The sequence below is a fragment of the Anguilla rostrata genome, unplaced genomic scaffold, assembly GCF_018555375.3.
Source record: "Anguilla rostrata isolate EN2019 unplaced genomic scaffold, ASM1855537v3 scaf0943, whole genome shotgun sequence".
Lineage (NCBI taxonomy): Eukaryota > Metazoa > Chordata > Actinopteri > Anguilliformes > Anguillidae > Anguilla > Anguilla rostrata.
This window is the reverse complement of record NW_026986309.1, coordinates 139112-156380: the sequence shown is the minus strand read 5'-3', so window position 1 is coordinate 156380 and position 17269 is coordinate 139112. Positions and strand designations below refer to the sequence as shown.

The following is a 17269-nucleotide window of genomic DNA, read 5'->3' as shown; positions in this document are numbered from 1 at the left end:
CGAAGGTTGCATCACCTGCTCCTATCCTCCAGCTCCGCCATTTTAGCCTCGAGCTGATCCTGTTTGCCCTGGTGCAGCGAGGCAGCGGTTTGGGCTAGTTTAACTTTGGCTTTCAAACCGGCAAATTCAGCCCGTAGCTCTTTCATGCTGAGCGAATATTGAGAGATTTCAGCTTGTATGGGCCGGGTTTCGCCCTCGATCCGGGAGAACTGTGTCTCAAAATATTGTCTGTGTTTTTCTAACACAGCCTCTACAATGGCTGCTAGCATGACACATGATTCCCCATCATGTCCATTTCTGGGTGAGTCTTGCCTGAAGGAGTCTTTGTTTTTGAAGAAATTGACATATTTTATATCTTGGTCAACAGCACCAATAAACTGAACTGGGAGTGAACAGTTAAGTTAGCCATTTGTAATGAAAACAGTTAAATGAAAAGGAGAGAGGGCAAGGAGCAAAATCACTAGGCAGCCATCTTCCCAGTATGTCACGTGATTCTCCCCAACAGATTGATAAATAAAGAAAAAGAACACAAAGAACTTGTGATGCATACCCACAATCCTCATATGAAATGAATTAGGTACCAGGATAATTATAGGGATATTTCACAAGTAATTTTTTTAGAGCTTACCCCATTGTATTTGGATAGTGTGAATACTAGCAACTAGCTGTCCCTGTTAACCGCTAACAGCATCGCCGTTCCTCCTGGTTGTCCAGTTCCCAGTTCACTCCCATTCATTTTCAGGACCTTGCTGAAAGTAATCTTTTTAAAACATAAACTAACTATGAGGGATAATAGATCAATAAAAGAAAGTACTAATGTCAAACAATCCCTGTCCCTGTTGTAATAGGTCAGCGGTGAGAACTGGATACAGACTATCTGATTGATATGGTAAAACATTAACCTGCATAGTAAAATGTTTAAGGCCTGTCACACATTGCAGTCTTCATCCATCTCCATTTTTACTGCTATGAACTCTCGTGAAATCCATACATTTACCCCACTCTCTTTCACACACTGAACTTTTGTTGAAGGCAAGTTTTAATCCTTCATCACACACCGGTTTGTGCTGCAGGATTGTGGTGTTTCTGAAAGGATTGTGAATAAAATGATATTTTATTCTGCTGGTAGCACCGTCGCCTCACAGCAAAAACACCCTCGGTTCGAATCCCAACAGCCTTTCTGTGTGAAGTTTGCATGTTCTCCCGTGTTCATGTGGGTTTCCTCCGGGTACTCCGAGTGTGTGTGAATGGTGAGTGAATGTTGTGTGTGCCTTGTGATAGTTTGGCGATAGATAGATTCCAACTTCAGACTCTAGTTTCTAGTGAAAGTAATTTCACCTACTGTGCTTTGGATGTGAATTCCTACTTGAACCTGGCACAGGCAGATGTTATTATATGATTCACAGGACTTTCCGAAACATTTAGCCAATTTAAAAATGAATAGCCAATATGGGCATGTTTCTGTGCAATTCACTCACAAATAAGTGGCACGAGGTTGACGACTAAATCATTTGCAAACAACAGAAGAGCTGATGCTGATATCCGTGCAGATATTGGATATAGTGGATCAAACAAGTTGTAAAACAGCTAGCCAAATTATGTGTGGGTGTACTAACTGATTTTACATTTCAGTTAGTCTAATTCACCATTTGGCTGTTCTGAGCCATAGGAAGCTTCAAAACACTTGGCCAGGATAGCCTAGAGATACGACAGAGCACAAACTTGGGGGTAGCCATTGGAGGTGTGAATGTGTGTGTCTCTGTGTGATTGTGGGTCTGCATGCATGCGTGTGTGTGTGTGTGTGCGTGTAAGTGTGGGTCTGCATGTGTGAGTGTGTGTATATGTCAGAGGGGGTGTCCATTCCCCTCCCCCCTCCCCTCCCACTAGATAAAATATGTGGCTTTCTTGTAATTAGCATTCTAGCATCTAGGTCTGGTGTCTACATTTATATCTCTGGTTTTTTTAAAATATTCTGCTGCCTTTTTGTTTTAAAATTTTGGTCTTGGCACATCCTTAGATTACTTTGGGACAAACACACTGTGGTTTGGTATCTTCTTTCAATCATTCCTTGTGTGACTGTCCATGTCTATAACCTTTGTTAATTGTTTTAAGGTAGTTGAACCTTGTCTTTAGATTTTATATATTTGCTAATAATTACCAAATTAAATCAAATAAATATATTTTACATGTTTGATAAGTGAGGTGTTTTAACTGCTGATGCACTGTGTTCGGTATTCAGAGTCCTTGACACCAAACAAGGGTGTTAACGGTTAAAACTGCTGGGTTCAGAAAATTAAACATAGTTCAGATAATCCTCACCTTGCTGAAAGGTTTTACACTCTCTATCTTCTTAGTCAGTGCCTGTCCTAATTTTATGACCTGTAATTCTACTGAATGCCGCGCCTTGCATAACTGCAGCGGGATTGTTGATCTTACTTGCCTTGGCTATATTTGGAACTGTGTTGACTAACTGTGTTGTGTCAGTTTCCTGCATCATACACTGTTCATCAGGCTAGCTACACCAATGTCAAAACAATGTAGACCTCTCAAATTATCCACGAAGTTGTGATGAGTTCTTAAAGCCTAACATATTATGTTTGAATAAAGGAAATGACTGCGGTTTCTTTGCTTGAATTGAGACTGAACCTAGTTTACATCTCTGCCTCAGTGTTGCCAGATGCCTGAATCAGTTACTCCTAAAAAAAAAGTCCTCAAAATCTTCAATCAACTCCCATTCAAATTCCTGACAGATGTTCCCCCATATCTCATTTAAAATCCCCCTATCTGTCATTGACTTCCATACATCTTTACTGTGAAACTTCCCCCATGAATGTTCAAATCCCCTACATACATTTAGTCTGGCAACCCCACTCTGCGATGTGTGATCTTCTTTGTGAAATAATATATTGATGGCCTCTTTTTTTCACGGTTTTTTACATCATTCAAACAAGAGAGTTGGCTACCCAAAGCTTATAGCGTTTCTCAGATGTAAGTGGGCTGATCAGCTAGTTTAAGCCAATTTATTTAAATTCTGTAGGTCTATTTATTACTCAGGCAAGTTTGTTATTGCAATACAAAGACTTTAGGGGTTGGAGGACATGTAGAGCTGCGGTGACTAGTCTGAAACTCGTTCCAGTTCCGGACCCAGACACGGACCCGAATCAGAATGTCCAGTTCGGTCCGGTCCTCAACGACAGGTCCTGTTCCTTCCCAGATTAGGTCCCCACCACTTTAAATTTCTAATAATCCCTCTCCGAACTGTGTAATTCTGAGGAGCAATTATAGTACAAAATATAACTTTTCTCAATCAGTGTTACCATATTGGGCGGCCAAAATTTGGCTCCTTTTGATTACGGTGGGCGGGTAAAAATAGTGTTGGGCTGGTTGATGAAATTTGGGTTGCTTTTGTCAAAATTAGGCAGGTTTTAGAAAATATTGTGAAAACGATTTTACCCAAGAAGTACCGCAGAAAATACCAGTACCGTTTCTCTGCCGGTTGATTTAATTTGCGGTATTAGGGGAATTCCTCACATCCACACCCGCCAGCACCCCTCCCCCCCCCGGTGGACCGCAGCCCACCCTAATACAGCAGCCTAAAACCGGCCTCGTGATGATTTGGGCTGGTTTTCATTGAATTGGGCAGGTTTTACGTTGTGATTGGGCTGGGAACTGTCAATCTGATCTGGCAACAGTTTTCAGTTGGCCTCTATTGGATTACATTGAAGGTTTGAAGTGCGATTATTCAAAAATGCTGCAGTAAAATTTCACAGAAATGGGGTAGAACGTACATAAGGATCCCTTCTGTGATGAACAAGTGTTTTAATTCTAAGGAGAAGCCAAATCCAAAAATTCAATTTTTTATATTAGCCTGTATTGGGCTCCTTGGAAGGTTAGAACTGGGATTATTCAAACGAACCTATTTAAGGTAGACCATAAATTTTGAGTCAACTTCAGCGTGGTAGGTTACCAATAGTATACCAGGCTACTTAGCTAGAGAGCTGTAGAACTCATAGAGAGCTTTTTTTCACAAGCTCTTACTATTGTAACTGATTATGACTATAGCTGAAAAAATGCATGCTCCATCAAAGTAATTATCCTCTAAATCAAAAATGCATTTCTTATGATTATGTGACTGATTGATTTGCCCATGAATCTGAACAGGAGCACTTTAAGAATGCCCACCAAACAGGAAATTGATTGCAGGGAGTACAACACACACCTGAAGCCCCAACTTTCATTCTAGAGCATTTTAATCACTGTGAGCTTGAACTTTCTATGCTTGGATTTCAACAGTATGTGGAGTGTGAAATATGTGAGAAGAGACTAAATGCTGTGGCCAGGGGCGTGCTGCGGCAGTTTCAACAGTTTCAAATGAAATGGGCCCCGAAGAGCAGAGGGGCCCCAAACACCCACGAGAATTTTTGAAAAATGTTTAGTAAGATCTACATTTTTGAGGTTTCCTTACGAACAGCCATGCACTTGCCATTTGTGGCTACATCGCAGCACATCCGGGTACTTTCCTGAACTCTGACCTTTCTATGACAACCATAGATGCAGTTAAATTCTATTTGCATGCATCTGTAAGTTAGTAGCCTAAGTTAGAAAGTAAATAAAAATGACTAACATTAAACATCTAAATATTCTGATGTACCACCATAGGGAGCTAGCTACCGCTAATTCATAACAAACCTTGCAAACTCTAGCCGGCTTGCGTAACTCTGAGTGCTGTGGGATTGCAAAGGCAATCAGGAAGTCCCCCGAGTCTCAGATCTTGTTAGCAGGCTAGCTCACAATATTTTATATGGTTCTCTCAATATGGAGACTGCCCACTGTAGCCTACAACGTAAGACTAATGTTTACTAGATAGCTTTTTGTTTTTTATTACATGGCCGGATGTGCATAGAAAAACTGATTCCGCCTGCATCAGCAGTCGGGACAGGACGTACAGATGATGGATTATTTTTTCATTATTATGTATTTCAAGAAAAATAGATCTATCATTTTTTTCAGTCTGTTTTAATCGGTATGTTGCTTAATTGCCAGATTATTACAATACAGGAATGATTGCAAAGGTGAAAGAGCCACAGTGGCACAGGTGGTTTGATAACTTGACTGTATTAATGAACTGTCTGATGGTTCATCTGGTGCAGACTGCTATGAATATTATGGGGGTTGGGGAACACCCATCTCTTCAGACGATATATGAGGAGTCTGTTATCAGGCAGGCACAGAAAATAGTGTCTGACCCCACTCACATGTTTTACCCTAAATTTCTACTTCTACCTTCTGGTAAAAGATTCAGGTCCCTCGGTTTAGGCTTACCTGCTATAAACACTTATTCATTCTTTCAAGGAGGCTGAGCAGTTTGGAAAATAGTTTACTACTGCTTTGTCTGAGCTTTTATTGGCAATGGAGCAGACACTGCTATGTGATGTCAGCACAGTCTCATCTGTACTCATGCTGCTTCCTGTACATTGTGTTTGAAAATACAACTATTACCATGTTGGTAGATTCCTTTCATCTGTGGCTTTATTATCTGTGTTCTCTAAATTAATTAGCATTGTGGATATAGTCTTTTTATGTGAATGTATGTCCCTTAAGATTTTTGGGTAAAGCAGACAAGATTTAGCACTTTTTCAAGAAAAGTGGCAGCAGTGTAGAAGCTAGTGTAGAAGTGAGTGAATAAGTGAGTGTCATTTCCAATAAACATAACGGCACAAATAATTAACATGAAAATCTCCAAATAAATATACAGTATTTACCCTAATATAAAGTGGGAGCTTCCGGAGCTACAAAAACTAATTGAGTGATGTTTTAAAATAATCCCCCCAAAATCTTTGAATATATATGTCAAATTGCAGAAAATTGCATCATTATTTTCTTTTTTTTCTGGGGAAGGATCCCCCTGCCCCCCACTCTAATTGTGCCCCTCCAGAATTTTGGCTTGCATGACGCCCCTTGCATGAGCGTGTGCGGTCGCAGTTATTGCGGAATCACACTTGTTACCTTAAATAAGATATTGATTTTCATCAATCTGAAATTGATCCGTATTTGCCAGGAAAAAAGCTAAAATTCCCTTTTTTATATGAGGCTGCAGCCATCTTGGAACAAGCTAGTTTGACATCATTGGCATTAGTCTCGCCTGCTCAGTTCCTGTTGGTAGATGGCTGACTTTCAGTGAGCTCAGCGATGAATCAGGAAGAAAGAAACAAAACAAAAAATGCATCGAGAGTCCTTTTGTATTGCCCCAGGGTGCTCAAATGATTATTACTACACAATCATTTTCATGAGCTGCCTCTGACGAGACTGCAACCACTGAGCTGCTGGCTGCTCAGAAATGGTCCACCTGTGGGACGGGGCGACGGGTCTGCAGTGATGATTTGTTCTTCAGACCATGAACCGACTGAAGCCAGACCCTGTGGTTGGGCGGGAGGGCAAAATGAGCAATTAACTTATCTACAGTATGTCAGATATAAGTGTTTAGATTATGGCCTCAGAGAGAGAAACAGTGAACTGGATACAATATTGGCTTTTATTTATTTTTTTTATTTAACCTTTATTTAACCAGGTTAGTCTTGTTGGGAAACAGACAGTTTTGTGTATTCTGCGTTTGGGAAGTTTCCGCTGGGCCCCAGGGGGAAGGGGGTGAGCCCCCCTGTTGTATTCAATTTCAATGTGAATGGTACCTGTTTGAATAGGTAGGATGGATTTGAATTTGAATGGTCCAATCGGAAGGAAGCACAGCCTCTATCACCAATCAGAGGCAGTGCTCCCTTTCAACAATATAATTCCACAATATGCAAATACCAGTCTACTGGAAACTGTATAAATCTGATCACCCACCAATACTATTTTGAACTTCTTTGCTGAGTTGTTCCCGTAGCCGGCTGCGTAATAAATCTTCCTGTTTTTACTACAAACTTTTGATCTGCTTCTTCCTGGGCTAACGGTCATTTTACCTGTTTTTGGGAACATCTTGATTCCCCTACAGTCTAATTGAGATTAGAAATCTCTTTTTCAAGAGAGACCTGGCTTGAAGAATGCTACCTACCCTCCCCTCCAGGAACATTAAAGGAAACATCCTTTACGCCACTCTGATACCCTTATCTAGGCAGGCGATCTATGGGTCCCACCTCCTGCAGAGTTTGTCTCAAGAGAGACAAACCAGAAGACAGAGCTATTTACAAGGCCAGAGGTCCAGTGTGGCTACAGAATGAACAAAGATCCTGTTCTGTTTGATCTTAAGTTTGAATGCAATCTGTGACATTTTATTGAAATCGTTGTCTGAAAACCTCATGTTTATGTTAGAAGCACAAATAAACTTCCGTGCTTTTTATTGGTATTCAATAACTTCACGGAATTACCTCCTAATATATTCATGTTTCGTCTTGTTAGAAAGGGACTGAATTCATGAATATTTTGGTAATAGTATGGTTCTTAGCCATGCTTTCAACAACATAAGGTCACTTTAATGAATAAGTACAGTCAGCTTTTTTTTTTTTATGACGAGGGCAGTCCTCGTCATAAATGAGCAATACAGTTCCGGGGGACTGAGATCAATTTTTTTTTGTAAAATTTCTTTAGATGCCACTTTGTTTGGTTTTATTTTAAATATTCTTTCGGGGTGCCAATAATTTTGACCCCAATGTTTTTGAGAAAAATACTATTTTTTTATAAGAATTATGTTTAATTAAAGTGAAAGTAAGCAGTTTCTACAAATGTTTGAGCAGAAAATTAAAATCATTATGTTAAGATGTTTCTTTTACATTATTACATTACATTATAGGCATTTAGCAGACGCTCTTATCCAGAGCGACTTACACAACTTTTTACATAGCACTTTACATTGTATCCATTTATACAGCTGGATATATACTGAAGCAATGCAGGTTAAGTACCTTGCTCAAGGGTACAACGGCAGTGTCCTTACCCGGGATTCAAACCTGCGACCTTTCGGTTACAAGCGCAGTTCCTTACCCACTGTGCCACACTCCGTCCTTTTATACAATCATTCATGCTCATTTTAATGAAGAGTGCCAATAATTCTTCTTTACTTGAATATATTAACTCTTCTTTGTAGACTGAACAACTGCAAACTCACAAAGAAGTCCTGTGATATTGTGGCCTCAGCTCTCCAGTCATCAAACTCACCCCTGAGAGATCTGGACCTCAGCTGCAATAACCTGGGAGATTCAGGAGTGGAGCTGCTCTGTGCTGGACTGATGAGTCCAAACTGTAAACTACAGAGACTGGGGTGAGTAGTGCTGTGTATTGTGTGATCTTAACTAAATAGTATTTGTGATTATGGTTCTATTAAGTGAAATATTAAAAAAGCTCTTTCTCTCTCTGTTTACTCCTCTGTCCACCAGCATTCTTTCTTTGCCCATATATACCTTACTCCTCTGTCCACTAGCATTCTTTCTTTGCCCATATATACCTTACTCCTCTATCACAACAAGCAAATGAAAGCAGGATAAAACCTTATGAGGATTGCCAGGTTTGTGGTTCCAGAGCAGAATGTAAGGTTTCAGTGGAGTCTGTAGTATAAGGTCACAGGTGATGACTGGATGCTGAGTGTCTGATTGACAGGGCAAAAGATTGACCGCCTGTATAGTAAAATGTTTCAGGTCTGTCACACATTGCAGTCTACATCCATCTCCATTATTCACTACCTGCTATGAATGATGAAATTCATACATTTACCCCACTCTCTTTCACACACTGACATTTTGATGAAGGTGAGTTTTACTCTTTCATCACACACCTGTGTGTGCTGCAGGATTGTGGTGTTTCTGAAATGATTGTGAATAAAATTGTATTTTATTCTGCTGGTAAAGCCAGGCATTAACTATTGACCGGCAGGGTATGTGTGTACATCTTGGTGGGAGAGTGTCCATCTGAACAACATGTGAGCTGCTGTTTAGATGCAGTGTTATATCGTTTAGTTTAGTCACTCTTCTGTGGTTCCAGTCCCAAGTAATAGTCTGGATATTATACCACTGTAAGCAGACATGTTGTGTGGAATAGCCTGATTCAAAGATCAATGTTCTGGCTCTAGTTCCTATCATCTAAAGCATAACATCATTTACAGGAGTATTTCTTAGATAAGTATTCTAATTCTTTCAAGTGTCCTGACTTATAACATTTTTTGTGCAGTTTATATTAATCCACAAGGTTTACCAAACATGTTGATAAGGGGTTTTAAAAGAAAAACATGACTTAATATATCAGGCTTTCATTATCATTATTATCATCATTTTTACAATAATAATTAAATGCTACGCAATAATTAACCTGTTATATTCGCAAAAGTGTGCGCGACTAAAATGTATTGATGGATTATAGGGCAAGGACACACAGAAAATAGGTGCAATGTGTGGAATTTTCAAAAGACACCACATTTTAAAATATCTAGTGTCTACCAGCAGTAAAAGTTAGTGGCAATAATCAGTTGTGGTGTTCTCATACAGCCACTAGATGGCGATGGAGTGTAATTCCAGTTGATGCCGTAGTTCAGTGGTACTCACTAATTTTCTTAGGAGAGCCACTTATGAGTAAGGCCATTACTCCTCCTAAGAGCCACAGAGATTGCATATATAACTCTTTTTTTATCATCACTCTCAAAATATTACCATCTTTGTGTATGTTTAAAAAAATACAGTACCATGCTTTCCATCCTTACATCTCTTTTTATTCTCAATTCATAGTTACATTGCATTATTAAAAGATATAAAACTTGTGTGTGAGTGAGTAAGGCTGGGAGTGGAACTCATCTTATGTATGTATGTACATATGCAATTATACATAAGCATTATCAATATGAAATAAAAAAAGTTCACAGAAATGTATATATTGGCCTACTAATAGAGATTAAAAACTTATTTTTCTCTGTTATATTTGTATCAGTTTTTCTCTGTTATATTTGTATCAATATGTTGAGGCTCTCATGTATTTTAGCTATCCCTTGACTTTCTCCATGCAAAGCTTGTAGTTAGTGGTTGCAATCCTAGTCAAACAATCAAGATGCACATCTGTAAGCCTACTTCTATCTTTTCTTTTGACAATGCTCATTATAGAAAATGTTGCCTCACGTGAGTAAGTGCTCACAAAAAAGCTGGGATGTGATGTCAGTGAGGAGTGTCAGCTGTAATATCCAGTGTGGGTCCTCAAGCTTTGGCTCAGCCCTCCCCTTGCTTGCAAGAAAATCAGGGATGTGAGGAAGTTGAGTACAGAATCATTCAAGCACCCGGCCACACGATAGCCATCCCACTTAAGCCGCGTTTCCACCAAAATTAACCGGAACTTTTCGTCCCAGGAACTACTTTACCAAGAACTAAAAGGTTCCTTCAGCCCATGGTTGTCTGCGTTTCCACCGCGGTCTAAAGTCCCGCGAAGATTAGGCAAATTAGCCCACTGACGTATGAAAAAGCGTTGTCGTCGGTCCATCTGTCATATGATTTCTTCTGTAACCCCATACTACCACTGAAGTAGCCTACATTATTTTCTAATAACCGGGACAGCCCAGAGGGGTTTATTCCACTTATATACAACGGGTTACCAACAATGACTATATATGGTTACTTTTGTATTTATTGATTTTTATCAATTTAATCACCTGGAATTGAAATATTCTTCTGCAGCCGTTTGGGCATATTTTACCGTTGTCAAGCAAAACTGTCGTTGGTAGTTGAACTTGGACCGTTGTCATGCAACAAATAGGATATAACAGACCAGTAGTCAGATTGTAACTGTTTTATATATCCTCTCAAACACATTCATTATGTTTTTATGCGAACATTCGCTTTCATGTCTTGACATCCGAAGCGACAGAATGCATTCACATTTCCAATATAACTGGCAACAACAGCAGAAAACATGCACACGTTGTAAACAATTTGCTGTTTGATTACTTTCTCATCGTCAATTCTATATAGGCTAATCGCAAAATGACAAGAATAGAACGAAAATTCGGACTTGCGTGAAAATTTTAATGAGTAGTGGTACAGCCACTGTTTGCTTTCCTTCGAAGTTACTGCTAGCCGAGCAGTGAAGTGTGCCCTCCAGATGCGAACCATGCACCATAAATTAGTCCACAGTCTTCCTGGTCTTTTTGTGGAATTGAAGAATGGCAGAGTAAAATTACGGCAGTCTGAAAAAGCTAAAGGTACGATTACTAGAATTAACTAGAATATTGTACCCTGACAAAAAGTGCGGAAGGTGATTTCCAGTTTGCTTTTACTGTATCACCAATGTGAATTACGCAGAACTACCGCATACCTCACATAACTGTATCAAACGTTTTGAGTCAATTACAACGGGCTAACAAAGAAAATCCGGAAGAAAATATTCAGCAACCAAATTAATCCGTTTGAATGTTTTAGTACGCAATATGCTGTCCCAGCACGAATGCTTAGCATTTTATAAAATTAATACTAAAGCAAGAAAAGTGCAGAAGAGCACACGTTATAATTCCAAGACGTTGGCAGGCTATAACCAAAAGTAGGCTACTGCGCCGCATAACATACAGTTTTGATTTGACGTTATTATGAAAATAAATTGGTTTGCGGCTGCATATTTTTAAACATGGCGCCTGAAAATAAACACAAAAAATGCTGCTAGTACTCGATCAGAAATGTTCAGCGCTGCAAGCTCCACCCAAAAGGTTCCTGTACTTTCGGAAAGTACTACCCCCCGAGCAGGAACCTTTTGGGGGGTAAAACAAAGCCCCCGGAACTAAATTTAGACCCTAGTTCCTGTGGAAACGACCCTAGTTCCTCAAAAGGTTCCTAGTTCCGGGGTAAAGTTCCTGCGGTGGAAACGCGGCTTTAGTTGCGCATCACCAGATCCCCGTACTCTGCCTCGTATTCCTCCAGAAGGGCACGGAATTCCCGGTGATTAAATGCCCTGGCCTCGATAAAGTTGATGACTCGCACAACGAGCTGCATTACATTCTTTAGCTCTTGGTTTTTAAGTTTTGACACCAGTGCCTCCTGATTGGGATGGCAGGTATGCCATCCCGCCAAGTTACGCCTTGGCGGGGGCATGCCCCCATACCTATACAGCACCGAGAGTTTGGCACTTTTCAGGGTTCCCCACAGAAATAACCACAACAGCCACAGACACTCAGCCCTTAAAAACATTAAATTCTGCACATTCTGACCCCATTTCAACAGACAGAATTCATAAACAACTTCACATGTCCACACAATAAAGCCCCAAACTAAGGGGATTTTGCATTTTCTCCTTCTTCTTCTTCTTCTCTTTCTTCTTCTTCTTCTACTTCTTCTTCTTCTAATTCTTATTTTTCCTGCCGCCTATCCCACTAACAACATGTCTCCCCATTGGACATTTCACTAACACCAGCCAAATCTGCACCTAAACGACCCAATCAAAAATGCGCATACACACGCAAAACACCCATACATTTTTACTCTGAAACATTCCTAGTTTAAACAGCTAGTCCACCTGTGGCTTAGTGGGTAAGGTTACAGTCTTGGGAACACGGGGTCGTAGATTCAAGCCCAGCTAGAAACACGTTTCTTTAACCTGCTTCAACCCTCACTAACAATTGTCTACTAGCCTACTTATCAATGATTGCTTTTGCACCATATCTACCCGCCGTTCACCGTTCAGTTATTAACCGGCTACAATATTGCTAAGCCATATGCATTATGACTTACCGTCTGTACGTTCAGTTATTAACCGGCTACAATATTGCTAAGCCATATGGATTCAACAGGAGCTCTTCTTTGCTTACTGGCCTGTGTTCTTCTTTAAAACCACCGGCAGGTTTGCTAATGATATTTCACGCATTGCATAGCTATGGCATGGTGCTGCACTAACGAAGTCAGACTGGTAAACCTCCGGTTTGAGGTTTGAATCCCGACTCGCCCTCAGGCAGATCATTTCCTCTTTTACACTAACGTTTTCTTACGGTTATATTTGCTTTACCAAAACTCACTCACGGCCACCCATATGCATTTCATGACGGCAAATGTATTCCTTTTATTAAAAAGTTACACCAGTTCACCACTGTGCCATTTCTACTAACTACATTTCTTCACTTGGCTACCGTACAAAACTTTCATATCAGCAAACACCACGTTTCTACATTCATGTTACCTCGCCCTGTTCTCTATCTAGCCACATAGGCTACAAACAATTACTACGTATGTACATTCTGCAACTCCGCAATTTGAACAGCTAGTCCGTCTGTGGCCTACTGGTTAAGGTTACAGGCTTGGGGACACGGGGTTGTATGTTCAAGCCCAGTTAGGAACACGTTTCTTTAACTTGCTTCGACCCTCACTAATAATTGTCTACTATTTTTCAATTATTGCTTTTGCACCATATCTACCCGCCGTTCACCGTTCAGTTATTAACCGGCTACAATATTGCTAAGACTTGTGCATTATGACTTACCGTCTGCACGTTCAGTTATTGACCGGCTACAATATTGCTAAGCCATATGGATATATTTGCTTTACCAAAACTCACTCACGGCCACCCATATGCATTTCAGGACGCAAATGTATTCCTTTTATTAAAAAGTTACACCAGTTCACCACTGTGCCATTTCTACTAACTATATTTCTTCACTTGGCTACCGTACAAAACCTTCATATCAACAAACGCCACGTTTCTTCATTCATGTTACCTCGCCCTGTTCTATATCTAGCCACATAGGCTACACACAATTACTACGTATGTACGTTCTGCAACTCCGCATTAAAACATTACATTTAGAATCATGATTCACTCATAAGTATAACTACTAGCACTGAACATGAGAAAAACACATGTTATTTGCCTGTAATGTAATGTAATGTAATTTAACCATCCACTTCAAATAATGATGTTCAATACCGACTGTTATATATACCGTTTGATAAGGAATATCAACTCGCTCATGGTCACTCCATTTACTTCGCACTATACTCCGTGATCATGTCAACCTTCACCTACATGCCCATTCTGCTAAAAACATATTGTTTCAACTACGGAATTTTATAATATCATCCTAATTTCTCTCACACTGTTGTTATTTTCTCATATGCAAAGCCTGCTGGGACATATGCGTCTGCTCCTATTCTCCACTATCAACTTTTCCGGTTCTAGTTTTGCAAAACAGCGAAGAGGACTCCTACCTGCAGATAAGCCTATCAAAATGCCTTATAAACCTTACAAACACTAAAAGTGCATCTCCACGAAATAACAGACAACGGAGCAGGACAGAAGGATAAACCTTACAAATACTAAAAGTGCATCTCCATGAAATAACAGACAACGGAGCAGGACAGAAGGCTACACAAGCTGCGACCTAGGGAGTTATAATTCTACGGGCTTGTTGATTCTTTTGTCAGTCAAGGCTCGTTGGATGGACGTAAAATCCGTGAGTACATACCATATTTCATCTGCGTTTCTGATCCGTTTACGCTTACGCCACTGCATCCTCTCACAGCCACTGTTTTACATATATAGCAAACCGAAACTGCTGCACGGTACACGCTCATCAGACTGTACAGATTCACACAACGATAGCCATAATCCACAACCGTTTCTTGCAGGGTCGCATTTCTCACTCTCACAATAAAATGCTTTGCAAAAAGAAATGATATCTCATAAAAAAACACGTTTTCAACGTACAAAAATGCCAAGTTACTCAAAAGTATTGATATCAAAATGACGCCAAGTTACGGTACTACAAACAATATAGGCTATCTTTCCTCACCGAAATGACATAAGATGTATTTCAAAGCAATGCTACCCAATATTTCCTCAGTTCTTTCAAGTCACTTGGCCCTGTGTTTTGTAATCTTACCATTTCACAATGTCATGCAAATTCTGTGTCAGATCAAAGAGTCAAATATTTCGAATTGCCTCATGGAACACATTGAAATTAATGTACAAAACTGCTGCTGAGTAACTACAGGAAGCATGTTTCTCCAGAAAACATGTTTATACTTGCTTCTGAACTGAATTTGAGTACATGTGCAAGTTATTGTATATTTGCTACGTACAATAAATACTGCATGTAAAACACATATTGTACATACATACATAGACAACTTCTTTATCCCCATGGAGACATTTCCCTCGCAGCATGTTACATTCATACCAATACAAATTGGACATATACACGCCTATTCAATCAATCTTGATTGTGAGACAGCCATCCACACATATGTTTGGCCTGTCCATGTAGTGCATGCTTATACACAGGGCCAAGTGACTTGAAAGAACTGAGGAAATATTGGGTAGCATTGCTTTGAAATACATCTTATGTCATTTCGGTGAGGAAAGATAGCCTATATTGTTTGTAGTATCGTAACTTGGCGTCATTTTGATATCAATACTTTTGAGTAACTTGGCATTTTTGTACGTTGAAAACGTGTTTTTTTATGAGATGAATTATACAATGAAAGGAGACAAACTAGGGAATGCTGTCTTCCATCAGTCCGATAAGTCCCTCCTTCCCTCTCATGCTTGGAGCTCTGTCGGTGCACACCAACACAAGTTTCGACCAGTCGATTTGTTTCTCTGCAAAAAAGTTCATCAGTGCTTGAAAATCATCCTCCGCTCTGGACTGTCCATGAAGTGGTAACAGACATAATAGCTGCTCACGAAATTTGTTCTTTTGAATAAAGCGAACCCACACACACAATTGCACCATGTCGCTTATATCCGTGCTCTCATCAAGTGCAATGCTGTAACATGGTGTCGCTGCAAGATCTGCAATTCGCTGTTCCTGGATATATTTCCCAATAAACTTGATCCTCCTCATTAATGTCGAATCTGAAAGTTGCAGTGCATGTATTATTATTATTATTATTATTATTAGGGGCCAAACGCCGAAGGTGCAGGGCACCTATTGTAATCGTTAGTATTATTATACTTTCCGTAATGGGAGTCTATGGTAGCCCATAGAACCCATTAGTGATTTGTTATGAAATTTGGCACATTGATAAAGGACAGTCCATTGTATCCAGGCATCTTATTTGGGGTCAATCCATCCATCTCTGTAGCGCCACCAACAGGCCAAACTTCAAGGTACATTTTTGCTCATAACTTTTGAATCGTTTGTCCTAGGATTGTGATCTTTTTTGCCCCTGAATCCTTGGGTCATGTCTATTTCAATACACTCATTGGCGTTCATTTCCGCCATATGCGATTTTCCGCCATTTTGAATTTTTCGAAAAACCTACTTCTGCAAACTAGTCCTAGAGCGTTGATCTGATCACCACCAAATTCGAGACATATCATCTACAGATGGTGCTGACCAAAATTTAGTGACAGAATTTTGATTGACCAAATGATATGGCCACTATGAGCCAATGAGTATGTTGGAGGGTGTGGCTTTTAGCATAAAGGTGAATAATTTCTGAATGGTTTGACAAAAACACCACAAAACTTCGTAGGCATATCAGTACCCATAAGTGGAGGCTAACCTTCCATTTTTGGCCCGATCAAACAAAAATGGTGGCGCTAGAGAGATCATTTCCTGTTTAGGCATAACCACTATGCTGATTTTTTCAAAACTCAGCACATTGGTATAGGGTACAACTCCAAATGGACAGGGAGCAAATATGAAGCCGATTGGCCATAAGGTGGCGCTATCATGAGCTAAAAGGTGTTTTTTTGGATAACTTTGAACAAGCATATCTCCGGCCCCTTTTGAGCTATGTTCATGAAATTTTGGACATATATGTAACTCGTCAAGCGTAACAACTTTCCCATAAGGACCCATAAGCTCTGCCCATTAGATTTTCCACAAATTAGACTTTTTTGAAAAATGCTTCAAATGCTTTCTGCCATGGAAGTCTAGATTTTTAATGTCATTATACATTAGAATCTGTCAGAATCTGTCAACTGTTTACTTTTATTAGTCCTCAGGTTGCTACCTGGCGGGTACAACATGTTGTACTTGGCGTGAAAAGCACTAAAGTGGCGTTCAAGGTTATACCGTTTACAATTGGCACCAGTCTTCTGGCAAATTAGGCAGAATTGAGTGGATTTGTATTGCACTAAGAAAAACTCATCAGTCCATGTGTCCTGAAATTTTCGGTGTTCGTCCTGAATTGACCGCACCTTTTTCTTTGCTGGTGCAGCATCGGTGTCTTGGGCTTCTCGGCCAAACTGATCTGCATTTTCCGCCGTTCTTTCCTCACGTTGCTCTTTCTCCTCGGGCCTGTTTCTAACTCCGTCACCGTCAGCTAATGAAGAATCACTTTTCTCGTTCTGCTTTTTTCTAATCATAAATCTGTCCATT

General features: G+C 40.0%; 1 protein-coding gene across 1 annotated transcript in view; it reads left to right on the top strand.

The window, feature by feature from the left end:
• The window catches only part of LOC135246831 (NACHT, LRR and PYD domains-containing protein 12-like), a 122948-nt gene that overhangs the window by 29794 nt on the left and 75885 nt on the right, over nt 1-17269 (top strand). The window contains exon 10 of the mRNA XM_064320111.1: nt 8081-8254. Coding sequence (XP_064176181.1) covers nt 8081-8254 — 174 coding nt within the window. The remainder of the gene's footprint in view (nt 1-8080; nt 8255-17269) is intronic.